The sequence below is a fragment of the Cebus imitator genome, unplaced genomic scaffold, assembly GCF_001604975.1.
Source record: "Cebus imitator isolate Cc_AM_T3 unplaced genomic scaffold, Cebus_imitator-1.0 Scaffold211, whole genome shotgun sequence".
In the NCBI taxonomy this organism is placed as follows: Eukaryota; Metazoa; Chordata; class Mammalia; order Primates; family Cebidae; genus Cebus; species Cebus imitator.
In genome coordinates, this window is record NW_016107526.1 from 454,370 (window position 1) to 468,532 (window position 14,163).

General features: G+C 38.8%; 1 protein-coding gene across 2 annotated transcripts in view; it reads left to right on the plus strand.

Annotated features, from left to right (window-relative positions):
• IPO11 (importin 11) overlaps positions 1–14,163 on the plus strand; it is a 210,053-nt gene that overhangs the window by 178,125 nt on the left and 17,765 nt on the right. Inside the window, exon 29 of one of the 2 annotated variants that reach the window (XM_017548572.2) lies at positions 5,444–5,528. The exons of the other annotated variant lie outside the window; for it this stretch is intronic. Coding sequence (XP_017404061.1) covers positions 5,444–5,528 — 85 coding nt within the window. The remainder of the gene's footprint in view (positions 1–5,443; positions 5,529–14,163) is intronic. 2 annotated transcript variants of the gene reach the window in all.

Genomic DNA, 14,163 nt, shown 5'->3' on the forward strand with positions numbered 1-14,163 from the left:
CTCCGCCTCCTGGGTTCAGGCAATTCTCCTGCCTCAGCCTCCTGAGTAGCTGGGATTACAGGCACGCGCCACCATGCCCAGCTAATTTTTTGTATTTTTAGTAGAGACAGGGTTTCACCGTGTTGACCAGGATGGTGTCGATCTCTTGACCTCGTGATCCACCCGCCTCGGCCTCCCAAAGTGCTGGGATTACAGGCGTGAGCCACCGCACCCGGCCTTGAAGTCCCTCTTTCTTAACTTGCCTGCCTCTGATCCATTCTGCCCCACTTAAAATTAAAAACCCAGTTTCTTACAGGATCAAGTTAATGGGGCTCTATTCTGTGCTGACTCAGTCACCAGCTTTATCTCTTGCCTCCCTGAATTCTTCATCATTCTGTAAACATGCCATACATTTTTATACTCATGGCTTGACTAATAATATTTCTGCTTCTTGGTGTATCAAGCCCTCACCCTTACCCTCCTTAGCAAATATCTACCGCTAAAATTGCATTCCAGACTTACAGGAAGAATCATTGCATCTTTCCCTGTTTCTTCATGGCACTTTGTCTTTACTGCTAATATACAGTATTTAGTTGCTTATATTCAGTCTAGTGACTGTAAGAGGATTAGAGACAGTGCATAAGAAAGCACGTGCTCATTATAACAGAAAACTATTAACACAGGATTGAAGGGATTTTAATAAGAATTTAACAAGAGTTTTATTAAGCAAGTAATTGTTCACAGATTGGGCAGCCCCCAGAACCAGAATCGGTTCACAGTGTCTTCAGGGCAACACCTGGTCAAGATAATATTTATGAGCAGGAAAGGGAAGGTGAGGTACAGAAAAGGGAAACAGTACAGAAACAGCTGGATTGGTTACAGCTCTGCGTTTGCCTTGTTTGAACATGGTTTCAACAGTCAGCCACCTGTGAAACTCTGACTGGTACAAGAGTGGGTTACAGTCTCTTTACACTTCCAGTTAGGTTACACTTTGCTATGTACAGAGAGACCTTCAGGTTGAACTTAAAATATGTGAGGAGGAAACTTTAGGCTAAATATTTAACACAGGAGAGAGAGACTCATAATTATATTTATTCTCATTGGAGTGTCATGCCCTGAGCCCAGAAATGCATTTTTCATGAGGTATTTATATAAGACCCTGTTAAAGGGCTTTCTGTTTTAACAATAAAGAATTAGTTGTTTCTGATAACCTAATGATTGTAGGTAAGTGACTGCAGGATTAGCTCACTGTGGCCTTAGCAGCATCATCAAACCCCAGGTTTTTTCTACCCCATCCCCTCAGCACATTAACCTCATCTGCAGGCTACCATCCCTTATCAATAAAAAGTAGTTTTAGGCATTACAGTTTGTGGCATTGCCCGTGACAGATAAGTAATCTTCTTCCTTATGTCTTTTTAAAGATCAAAGCAAACTTTTCCTGGAAATGATTGCATTAGACGTCTTCTTATGCCTGATTGGCCAGAATTCCTTAAACATGCCCCTGCTGAAAGTAATCGTTGACCAGGAAAATGGGAGTTCCATGATTACTTATTGAACCACTGGCATTGGGGATGGGATCAGCTTTTTCTGAAACAGTGGTAGCATGGAAGAAGAGGATAATTGGACAGATTCAGGGCTCAGTTAAGAAAGAGGCTGATTAAATAGGCAAGCGAAGTGCCCACTATAGAGACCAACTGAATAGTGTCTGTTTTGTCATATGTGAAGCAACCCATAAATTATTATTTTTATTGTTATTATTTTTTTGAGCTGGAGTCTCGCCCTGTTGCCCAGCCTCGTGTGCAGTGGTATGATCTCGGCTCATTGCAACCTCTGCCTACCAGGTTCATGCAGTTCTTTCTTCTCACCCTTTCGAGTAGCTGGGATTACAGGCATGTGCCACCACGCCTGGCTAATTTTTATATTTTTATTAGAAATGGGGTTTCACCAATCTGACCAGCCTGGTCTCAAACTCCTGACCTCAAGTGATCTGCTCACCTCAGCCTCCCAAAGTGCTGGGATTACAGTCATGAGCCACTACGCCTGGCCCATAAATCATTTTTTTTATCAGCCTAGTTGAAAGTCAGTTACATAGCAGTAAAAAAAAAAAAAAAAATCATTATTAAAGTCAATTTATTGGAAGCCAGACATAAAAAAATATAAGTAGGAAGCACTTTGGGTGGTTTGGCCTAACACAGGACTGTGATTAACAAAATGTGTGCCCCCAACAACTTCTTCAACAACAGCAGCATTAACATTATGTAGGAAATGATGAGAAAGCATCACAGAGGAACTTGTGAGAAATGCAGATTCTCAGGCTCCATCAAAATCTGCTGAATTAGACACTATGGGAGTGGGGCCCAACAAGCTGTGCTTTAACAAAGCCCTTCAGGTGGTTGAGTTGAAAGCTCAAGTTTGAGAATCGCTGATATTGGACATCAAGAAAGTGACTTGAATACTTGGCCTTTGCCCCCAGCTATCCCTCCTGTGTAAACAGATGGGCTGCAGGTAGAGTGGAACTAAGCTTTTTGTAGACAGATGCACTTAGACTCTGTTCAGGTGCTGGAATAAGAGCAAATTGAAAGCATCCAATTTTGATACCCTGAAGTAGGGAAAAGTTCATTTACAAAAATTTTGAGGTAAAATACTATTTATCAGTGCCCAATTAATGTTTGTAAATTCAGCCTTTTCTCATCTGTAAAATGGCTGAACTACTTAGGGCAGAGTTTGTATAGACTAAATGAAAGGTATTACTTCAGGTATCTTTTAAACCCAGAAATGATTTAAAAGGCTTTATTTTTTCGTGCCAACACCTGTTGGTTCTGTTTAGCTGGTTGAGTTTCTTCTTGAGAAAGATTTTTATTTAGCGGACTGGAGTGCCTGGATCTATTTGGTGATTTCTGCCATGAGTTTAGAATGGAGGAGTGGCCACTTATATTCATGTTAGTCATTCCTATTTTAAACTGTTGTGTTTACTGTTTTTAGCATAACTATTAATGCATGCACAGTCTACACATTTTAGTTCATTAGAAATTTTTACATGTCTTTTATGTAAAACACGATTGTCTATCTTTAATCTTTGTCAACAAAACGAGATTTGACTTTTAATTGAAAATTTTTCTGCATGACAGTTTTAGCTTTGGGCTTTTCAAATACTGTTTTTTGTCTAGTTTTTGGTCAGTGAAAGAAACAAAATATGTATGTATCTCCAGAATATGCTCCAATATTAATATATCTTTTTATTTGTTTGATTGAGATGGAGTCTCGCTCTGTCACCCAGTCTAGAGTGCAGTGGTGCAGTCTCAGCTCACTGCAACCTCCACCTCCCAGGTTCAAGCGATTCTTCCATCTCAGCCTGCCAAGTAACTGGGGTTACAGGCACCTGTGACTATGCCTGGCTAGTTACTGTATTTTTTTTTTAGTAGAGAAGGGGTTTCACCATGTTACCCAGGCTGGTCTTGAACTCAAGTGATCCGCCCACCTCAGCCTCCCAAAGTGCTGGGATTACAGGTGTGTGCCACCATGCCTGGCCTTAATATGATAAATCTTTTAATTTAGGGAAGGCAAAACAGAGAGCATTCACCATATGAGTAAGTTAACAGATTTTGGAATACAGTGGAAGAATTTGATGCAAAGTAGAGCATGCTTTCATGCAGATCCATGATCGTTGCAGTTAGAATTCAAATCTGCAACAGACATAAACTGGCTAGTGTAAAAGAACCCCATATTACTATTCAGTTCTAAAATACAAATTGGGATGTAGACCTTTTTAGCTTTTGGCTTGTTAGAATAATGTAATTGTCTCACTTTGTGTCGGATGGAGTTTACTGGCCAGCTACTTGTTCCATACTCGTATTATGTCATGGCAGACAAAAGCATTGCAGCCCCAAGAGGTCGAGGCAAGTTAGGGATTGGGTTCTTGCTGTTTTTCAGGGACTTCTTATTTCTAGCCTAAGGTTTTTATTCTTTGATCACACCAGTAGGCACTGACTGGATCAGAGGCAGTCACTCCAAACTCCCCCTGCTCTGTCACCATTTTGGAGTGCAGTGGTGCAATCTTGGCTCACTGCAACCTCTGCCTCCTGGGTTCAAGCGATTCTCCTGCCTCAACCTCCTGAGTAGCTGGGACTACAGGCGTGCACCACCACACCCAGCTAATTTTTGTTTTTTGTTTTTTTTTAAGTAGAGATGAGGGTTTCACCATGTTGGCCAGGATGATCTTGATCTCTTGACTTTATGATCTGCCCAGCGCGGACTCCCAAAGTGCTGGGATTACAGGCATGAGCCACCACACCCAGCCCAAACATTGTTTTTGTTAATGGTAGGAAATAGAAATGAAGGACACTCATTTCCACTGCAAAAATAAGCCTGTTCAAGTTTTCTAGTATCAGCACCTGTGTTTTAATTCTATATTAAAAGCTATTTACACAGCTGAGTCAGGAATTGTCCTTCACCTATACTTGCTACAAAACAAACTGTCTTTGCCACAGTTTATTTGTTAAGAACCTGTAATCATGCTGATAGATTACTGAATTCTTCTGTTACAAATCAGTAAACAGTGGGGTTTGTTCCATCGGTTTGATTCACTAGATAGTGTTCATTTCTGGTCTCCCTGGAACCAATATTGACTGAACAGGAAACTGTTTCTGTTATCTCTGCTAATGGTAAAGAGCATGGTGCAGAAAATAAAAATAAAATGGTTTATAACTACCCAGAAAATACAAGCTCTCAGGGACAAGTTTCTCACAGCACAGTAATGTCATTTGGAACACAAGATAGATTGTCACATAATTAATATGTTTGTGATGTTTAAATTATTACATGTATAAAACTTTGTAGATGTGAAAATTAGGGGAAAAGAAGTATTTTAAGAGTTTGTGTCATTTTTAAATAACATATAAAGAGTATACATGCATTACTTTGTCAGTTGATGTTTCATTGTTTCAGAAGTTGCCTATAAATTACTCTTGGCTGGACACGGTGGCTCATTCCTGTAATCCCAACACTTGGTTGGGAGTTCAAGACCAGCTTGTCCAACATGGAGAAACCCTCTACTAAAAATACAAAATTAGTTGGGCTTGGTGGTGCATGCCTGTAATCCCAGCTACTCAGGAGGCTGAGGCAAGAGAATTACTTCAACTTGGGAGGCGGACGTTGTGGTCAGCTGGTATAGCACCTTTGCACTCCAGCCTGGGCAGCAAGAGCAAAACTCCATCTCAAAAAATAAAAATAATTACTATCTTAAATGCGCAAGTAAAATGCTCTAAAATGTTTTAGTGGGACCCTTTTTATAGTGAGATATCTTTTCATAATTCAAAAATTTTGTTAAATTTTAAATCTAGATTATCTAGTCTTTTTCTCACATTTTGGTACATAAAATTGTTCATGTTCTTAGTGATTTTAAGGACTTATTAAGTGTCTATAGACATTGTTTATTTAAAACATGTTTTTTAAAAAATTATTATAGCTGTATGTTGATGTCTCATCTTGAGGAACCAAAAGTTACAGAAGATGAAGAACCACCCACAGAGCAAGATAAGAGGAAAAAGATGGTAAGTTATAAAAGTAGCTTCTAAAAATTAAGAACCATATATTATCATTTTCTGTAGGTTCAGAAATAACTGTAGTCCATTTGTCCATCCAGATGTATATCTATCCATCTATCCCATGTTACAGAATTAGTGCAAAGTGTGCCCTAAAACAGATAAATTTTATTCCTAGTACAGGAAGTTGAGGTTAACTTTTCATCTGAAGTAATTGTTGCTTGTCTTAGTGCAGAGCAGATGATTTAGTGTTTTACTTACAGAAAACGTGTGACCTGCAAACCTTATTTAAGTTGAAATGTTTATTCTTCTGTTTTGAGAAGATGTACTGAAATTTCCTTGCATTCCCTATTATTGTATAGATCTTTACATGACCTTTTGCTGATCTGCATCACAGGCTTTTGTAAAAAAAGAATGCCCTTAAGTTAACCACTAACTTTTTGTAAAAACCAGTAATTCTCACCAGAGGAATCTGATAAGGAAAAAAGGAAAAAAAAAAAAAACAGGATATATCTAAAATATCTTGCCTTTAAAATTATGTATAATCTTGAATGTTTATTTATTTTGATCATGAATGTAAAATAGGTACATAAGAAACTTTTTTTCCCCGTTTCTTTTGGAATCTTTTCTTGTTTTCTGGCCCCATCATTTAGCTAGCTTTATTATAGCTTCTTTCCTCATTTGCAAAATGAAAGCAATTGTATCTAGCTCATAGGTAGAATAAATAAATATATAAAATGGTTATGGGATAATACTGGATACCTAATAATTACTCTGTAAGTGTTAGCTATCATTTTAATCTGAACATTGTATTTACACCTTGCATTACTACATATTAGCCCTCAAGGGCTTAATCCGTAGCTTGTAGCTAATATTGCACTGCTCTGAGAGCCTTCTTTTAAACTGTTTGAATTTAACTCATTTTACTTTGCTTTTATGCTAGATATCATATCCGTAGCACCTAATATAGGGAAAACGACAACATCCAAGGATTCTTAGGACCTGAATTCTAGTGTTGTTTGTACTATTACTTGTGACCTTGAACAAGTCACCTTGTCTTTTTAGAACTGTTTTTGCCTTATCTGTGAAAAGTGGTAGAAATTGGATTAGCAAATTTCCAGGGCCTGTGAACTGAAAAATTGTTGTTAAAACTCTTAATATCATTCCTTTTCTTCCCCCAAACAACGTGCATATTAGTAAGTCCTCATTTAACATCATTGATAGGTTCTTGAAAAGTATGTCAGCACAACAGCATATAATTAAACCAATTGTACCATGGGCTAATTGATCTAAACAAGAAGTTCCTATGGCCTATTCTGGTAACAAAAACATCACCAAACTTCTAAATAAAGATCCAAAACACTTTTAATATTTAACATTGAAGTAAGTGTGAACTGTACATACATTTAAGAAAGATTAATGAAAACAAGTTAAATAATTATTTACCCACTTTTTTAGTGAATCAGTGAGTGATGATGGTGATAGTCGTGGATTAAATCAAGGAATAAATGTTTCCAAAGTGAAAATTGTAAGGAGCACCTCCTACTACCATGCAGTTCAAAAACAAAAAGAACAAATCTGGTGGGCTCACTAAACACTTCCATAGAGCAGCATTTATATGCATTTGTATGACGATAACTTGTATTCATTCATTCATTTTCCAACCCACTTATTCTGATTTAGGGTAGTGGGTGGCAGAAGCCTATCCCAGTAGCTAAGGGTGCAAGACGGAACCTAGCCCTCAACAGGACACCATTCCCTGACAGGGTGCACTCCCACATACTCACATTCACTCAAATGGGAACAATTTCAACACGCCAGTTCACCTAATGTACACAGCTTTGGCATGTGGGAGGAAACTGGAATACCCAGAGAAAAGCTACACAGACATGGGGAGAACATGCAAACTCCATACAAACAGTGGCCACAGCCTGGAATCCAATTTTTTCCTCATCAAAGCTATAACGAAATGATGTTAGCAAGGACCTGCTGCACAGTCATGCACTGCTCAGCAACACAGTGTTTTGGTCAGCAGCAGACTGCAGATGATAGTGGTCCAGTAAGATTATGATACTGTATTTTTACTGTACCTTTTATATGTTTTGATGTGTTTAGATGCACAGGTAACACTTTGTTACATTTGCCTACAGTTTCACTACAGTAACATGCTGGACAGATTTGTTGCCTAAGAGCAATAGGTTATACCATATAGCTTAGGTGTATAGTAGGCTGTACTATCTAGGTTTTTGTAAGCACACTCCATGTTTACACAAGGAACTTGCCTAACAATGTATTTCTCAGAACATATCCTCATCTTTAAGCAATGCATGACTGTAAACCTCCAGAAGCATTTTCCCTTTGAAATTAAACTGTTTTGTAGTATCCTTTCTTTTCCCCTTTCTTTGCTTTTCCTTTCTTTTTTTTTTTTTTTTTTTTTTTTTTTTTTTTTTTTTTTTTTTTTTTTTTTTTTTTTTTTTTTTTTCTTTTTGCAATGCAGTCTTGCTCTATCACCCCAGGTTGGAGTGCAGTGGTATAATCTCAGCTCACTGCATCCTCCACCTCCCAGGTTCAAGCAATTCTCGTGCCTCAGCCTCCCAAGTAGTTGGGACTACAGATGGGTGCCACCGTGTCTGGCTAATTTTTTTTTGCATTTTTAGTTGGAACAGGGATTTGCCATGTTTGCCAAGCTGGTCTCGAACTCTTGACCTCAGGTGAGCTGCCTGCCTGGGCTTCCCAAAGTGCTGGGATTGCAAGTGTGAGCCACCGCACCTGGCCTATGTGGTATCTTAAATACATGGAAAGTGTATTTTTTTCACCTACAGTAATGGTAACCTTTAAGTTATAACCTAACAGTTTGTCTTTCCACTGCTCACACCCCCACTTTATCATTCTAATTATATGTAGTATTGGTTTATAGAACAATCATTCTTTAAGTGGCTGATTTTACTTGAAGTAATTTACTACAGTAGATAGTTAATGTAGATTTATATTGTCATCTCTAGGAAGATTTCCAATACCTTGGTCTTGCTCTTGGATACCCACTGTTCTTAGATATGCTGAGGATACCACAGCAGTTTTCAACTGAAGCTGGGATTGTGTATTATAACATTTAATAAATCTAATTATGAATACAAGCTCATTTGCCAACAACTTTAAACAAAATTTGTTTCACTTGTCTCTTAGAATATAAGTTAATGTATTTTTTTAGTAATTATGTCATTCTTGCACTGTGTTGTTTATAGCATTAGACATTTTTTGAGAGCTGTCCAGTGATATCGTGGTTCTTTCTTCAAAGAGAAGGAGGAAGCATTTGCTGGTAAAGGTTCTGAATCATTATTTATAAAAAAATTTAGCAGCAAAGGTTTTTCTCATTTTAAAATGAAATTATTTACTAGGAAGAAAAATATACTGCTTAGTTCCTCGGTCACATAATGAAAATTTGATTTTCTTACTGTCATTGTCTTATAGTAGTCCATAAAATGTGGTGCCTGTGTTTCAGCAGCTGCTTTGGTAGAGAATAGCAATAGTGATTGTAGTTCAGAAAGGCAGATGATCTGAATAATTGTCATAGGTTTCTGAGAATTCTCTTTATTTTATTTCAAATAAGGATGAAATTTACACTCAGGAAAGCTATTAAGCTGTCCGGACTTCTGATCTCCTTTTTCATTCAGCCTCTCTCTACCTTTCATTTTGGTGAAATAATAGAATAGCAAATGCAGCTCAAGCTTTTCATTTAATGTATGTTTCCTTTCTGTCCAGTATATTCTAATAGTAGAATATTAATTTCATGTCCTTTTCTATAAAGACTTGAGCTAATATATTAACATCTTAAGTTTTTTAAATAATTTTTTGGTGAATTCTGACTTATAGTCACTTATAAGTTATAATTTCCAAATTCTTGTTTTGAGTATTTTAATGATTCTAGCAACTCTATGGTACCAGCTAACAAAGTATTATTATTATTTTATTATATTTTTTATCTTTTGGGAGATAGAGTCTTGCTCTGTTGTCTGGGCTAGAGTGCAGGAGGTACAAACATGGTTTAGTCAGCCTCAACCTCCTAGGCTCAGCGAACCTTCTTGTGTAGCTGAGACTACAAGTGCATGCCACCATGCTGATTTTTAAATTTTTTGTAGAGACAGGGTCCCACTTTGTTGCTTAGGCTGCTCTTGAACTCCTAGGCTCAAGACATTCTCCCATGTCAGCCTCCCAAAGTTCTGGGATTACAGATGTGAGCCACTCCACCTACCTTATTTTTTCATATTATTACATGTTTTTTTTTTTTTTAAGATGGGCAAATGAAAACTGTATGTATCTGTGGTATACAACATGATGTTTTGAAATATGTGTATATTGCAGAATGGCTGAATCAAGCTAGTGAGAAAATCTATTACCAGTTGATCTCATTCAGAAAGAGAAAAGGTGAACCAGGTGCACTAGCTCATGCCTGTAATCCCAGAACTTTGGGAGGCTGAGATGGGAGGATGGCTTGAGCCTAGGAGTTCAAGACCAGCCTGGGCAACATAGCAGAATCCCGCCTCTACAAAAAAATACAAAAATTAGCTGGGCGTGATGGTGTGCACCTGTAGTCCCAGCTGTTCGGGAGCCTGAGGTGGGAGGATTGCCTGAACCTGGGAGATGGAGATTGCAGTGAGCCAGAATCATGCCACTGCTACTCCAGCCTGGGCAATAGATCGAGACCCTGTCTCAAAAAAAAAAAAAAAAAGGAAAACCCTTCTGTCTCATTACAAAGCACAGAAATTAAAATGGTGTGTGCATTATCATTTGAATGTGTTGTAAATTGAACTATATATATAGCAAACATAATCTGCAGCCTTACTAAGCGTTTTAATGAAACCAAGTATGTGTAGACTGTGGCTTTGGCAAGCCTGGCATCATAGTCTTCTGCCTAGGCTCTAACATATGTAAGCCAACTGCACGTTAAGCTGAGTTGCATTTGATTTGATAAATTTATAAGTACATCCTAAGTTTCATGCCAAATATAACAAATCATGAGCATGGCTTGTGTACTGTCTTAGAGCGATTATTGTTTCTGTACTCCAGTTGCCAGATATCACACTGGATCAAGGAGGGACAGGAGTACCACACTGTGGGGTGGAATTGTCCTGCAGTCAGAGCCTACACATAGCTAACATTTTTCTCTTAGAGCACAGACATCTCCCTCATTTCCCCCTCCCTGCTTTCCGCTCCTTTACTCATCAGCTCTCTGAAAACTTTCATTTTATCTAACTTTTGGATCTAGAAGCTTTCTTCAGACTTATTAGAATTTAGAAAGCATTGTCAGAAGGAAAGTGACACTATTATGAGTTGAAAACATTTCATAGGTTTTCTGCAAATTTTTATTCCACGTCTAATATCAACAGGGTACCCTGTGGTAGTGGTTGGGGTAGGAATTTTTAAACTCTCCCTGGATGATTTTGACCACTGAGAACCAGTAGATTGATTCTTTTGCCTGCTCCTGTTTGTGTCTAGAAAACCTCAACAGAACTAGCATAAAGATAGAATTGTATTGGTACTGATAAGGTACTGTGTTTTTCTTAATTAAATATCAGTAATTTTTAAATGTATGCATAAAATAAATTTTCCTTTTACAAAAAATAAGAGAATAATTCATCATCTTATTGGTGGCTTCAGAACTGCCATTTGAGAATCCTTATAGCATTCAATAATCAAGATAAATTATAGCATTGTTGAAAATACTTTTTAGTGTTCAGCTTACATGCAGTGCCATTCAGGTTATGAGTTGAGAACGCTTTTTTCTTTCCTCAGCTCGTGCAGTTCCGTTAACGTTGATCACTTCTGTTGTCATGCTGCATCTTTTTTTGTTTGGTTTTTGGAGTCTCACTCTGTTACCCAGGCTGGAGTGCAGTGGTGCTGTCTCAGTTCACTTTAACATCTGCCTCCCAGGTTCAAGTGATTCTCCTGCCTCAGCCTCCCAAATAGCTGGGATTACAGGCGCACACCACCACTGCCTGCTAATTTTCTTATTTTTAGTAGAGACGAGGTTTCACCATGTTGGCCAGGCTAGTCCTGAACTCCTGGCCTCAAGTGATCCACCCGCGTCTGCCTCCCAAAGTGCTGGGATTACAGGTGTGAGCCACCGTAACTGGCCTCTCATGCCACATCTTGACCTGAAACCTTGAACTCCATTTCTCTCTCATCGTGGTCTCTTCTTCCTTAGTAAGCATTCCTTTTCTTTTGGTAGATCTATTTTGTATCTTTGTCTGGACCCTACAATTTTTCCTTACTTTGCCCTCTTAAATCCTAGAGCCTGATATTCTTTTGCTGTTTTTACCTTTGGACAAGCCATAGCCCTCACGTTCTCTACTTGAGACTTACTGGATTTGGGGGCCTGGGAATCAGGCCCCCAAGCTATTTTCTAAAAGCTTCACATGTTCTTTTGGTGTACAATTGGGGTTGGAAACCACTAGAATAAGAATTAAACTTTTTGTCACTTTTTTAAGAAAGACCTCTGCATTCTGCCTCCAACCAACCTTTTAAACCTTGTCCTGTTTTCCCGTTCTATCTCCTTCACTGGCTAAACCAAATGGCTTGTCTCCGCACATGTTATATGGCTTCTGCTTTTGTTACATGCTAGTCCTTCCATCTGGAATAGCCCTTTTGTCTCTTTTCTCCCCACTGAGTTTTCTCATTTGGCATTTTAGTTCCCATATATGCCCTGGCCCTTACAGAGACAAAACCTCCCCCACTATCCATATCCTATACCACAGTGGTGTTGCATTTGTTATACCTGATGAACCTACACTGACTCATCATCACCGAAAATTCATGTTTTATGTTAGGGTTCACTCAAGTATTGTACATTCTGTGAGTTTTAATAAATATATTATGGCATGTATCCACCATTGTAGTATCATATGTAAGAGTTTTACTGCCTTCAAAATCCTCTATGTTCTGCCTGTCCATCCCTGCCTCCCCCGAGCCCCTGACATTTTTACTGTCTCCACTGTTTTGTCTTTTCTGGAATGTTATGTAGTAGGACTCATACACTATGTAGCCTCATGACTTTTGCAGTCAGAAAGTCAGCAGAGTGTCATGTTGCAGCTCATGCATGTTGCCACTTGTCTGCTGGCTTCACCATGTTGGTGTGGGGAAACAGCTGGAACTATAGCAACTTCAGGTCCTGCCAGATCCTCTCTAGCTTCTCTTACTTCAGAGCCAGGCACATGCTTAGTTTCATCATGAAGACCACTGACTTCTCTTAGAAGATACCCCATCAGCAAAGTTGAAGACTTGGAAGTGATGAAAGGTTGAAGGGTGTTCCCATCTGTCCTTATAGGTTCTACTCATTCTCAGTTTCACTTTGCCCTGTTCCTTGGACCATATGACTTCAGGCTGTAGCATCACCAGCACAAAAAGAAACAGCCTTCCATGGACTAGACTGTTTTACTGGCCCTCACAATCATGCAAGATGAAATCCTTGCAATAAAGCCCATATATATATGATTGATACAGCAAGCTTCCCAGTGCCTAACAGTGTGTATGATGTATATCAGGTGCTCAGCAAGTGTTTGTTGAATGCGTAGGTGATCAGATGTACCAGCGAATGAATGAGAGAGATAGTCCCTGCCCTCAAGGAGTTCCTAGACCAGTATGGAGACAGAACTGCAATGTACGTCCGACAACCCAATTGTGGCATTTTGACATCTCTAGTGGAGCAGTCTGGAGAAGAACTGGGCCTCCCCCTAGGCCTCCCAGACATCAGTGTCTCCCTAGTTTGGGGTTGTGTTGGGTGAGGTGATGGGCACAGACTGCCATGTTAGCCGATGTCCCCAAGGGGCTGGGGGCACATAGTTCAGTGTCCTAATGTCTAACAGGTGACTACAAGGCTTGCTCCTGAAAATGAGGTTCTAGCTATTGTATGTCAGGTGCTACAGCAAATATGAGGTCAACTCGTAGTGACGTGTGGGTCTGCTTCTGGCACCTGCTCCTGGGACCACATTGGTTGTGGCCATTGGCAGTACTGTAATTGTAGCAGTTCCATTTTGAGGAAGCACTGCCTAGCCCTCGGGAGGAAATAACAGCAGTCATGGGTGAGGCAACAAACACCAGTTATTGGTATCCACTGGCTGCCCTTGGCTCACCAAACCGCAGTGGCAGCCATAGGTGAGGTACTTGTAATAGTACTGGATTATGTTGTGATACTGTTTGAGTGAATAAAAGCATAGGCTTGAATGCTTTATAATCATTAACATAGAGGTATTCATATGTTACTTTGTGGCTTACCATGTGATTCTTTTTTTTTTCCCTTCAAAAATTACTAAAATGATTTTGTTTTTTTTTTATTTTTTGGCACATGATGATCTTTACAAAGTTTGTACATAGATAATAGGAAAAAGTTATATATTTAGTCACAATTTGAAAGATAGTGAATACAAATTATTGTTTCTCATTTTGCAATGATAAAGCAATTTTACTGTTAATTTTTATCCGTGTGTCTGTCTTTTGGTTGTCACTAATTTGTTGTCACTTATATGTTGGTTATCACATATATTTGCACCAAATCTGGTTATCATAAGGCCCAGTTTATAAAAATGTGTGTAAAATCCTCACTCTCCAACATTCTTATAACAAGATTTAACAAAATTAACAATATTAAAAG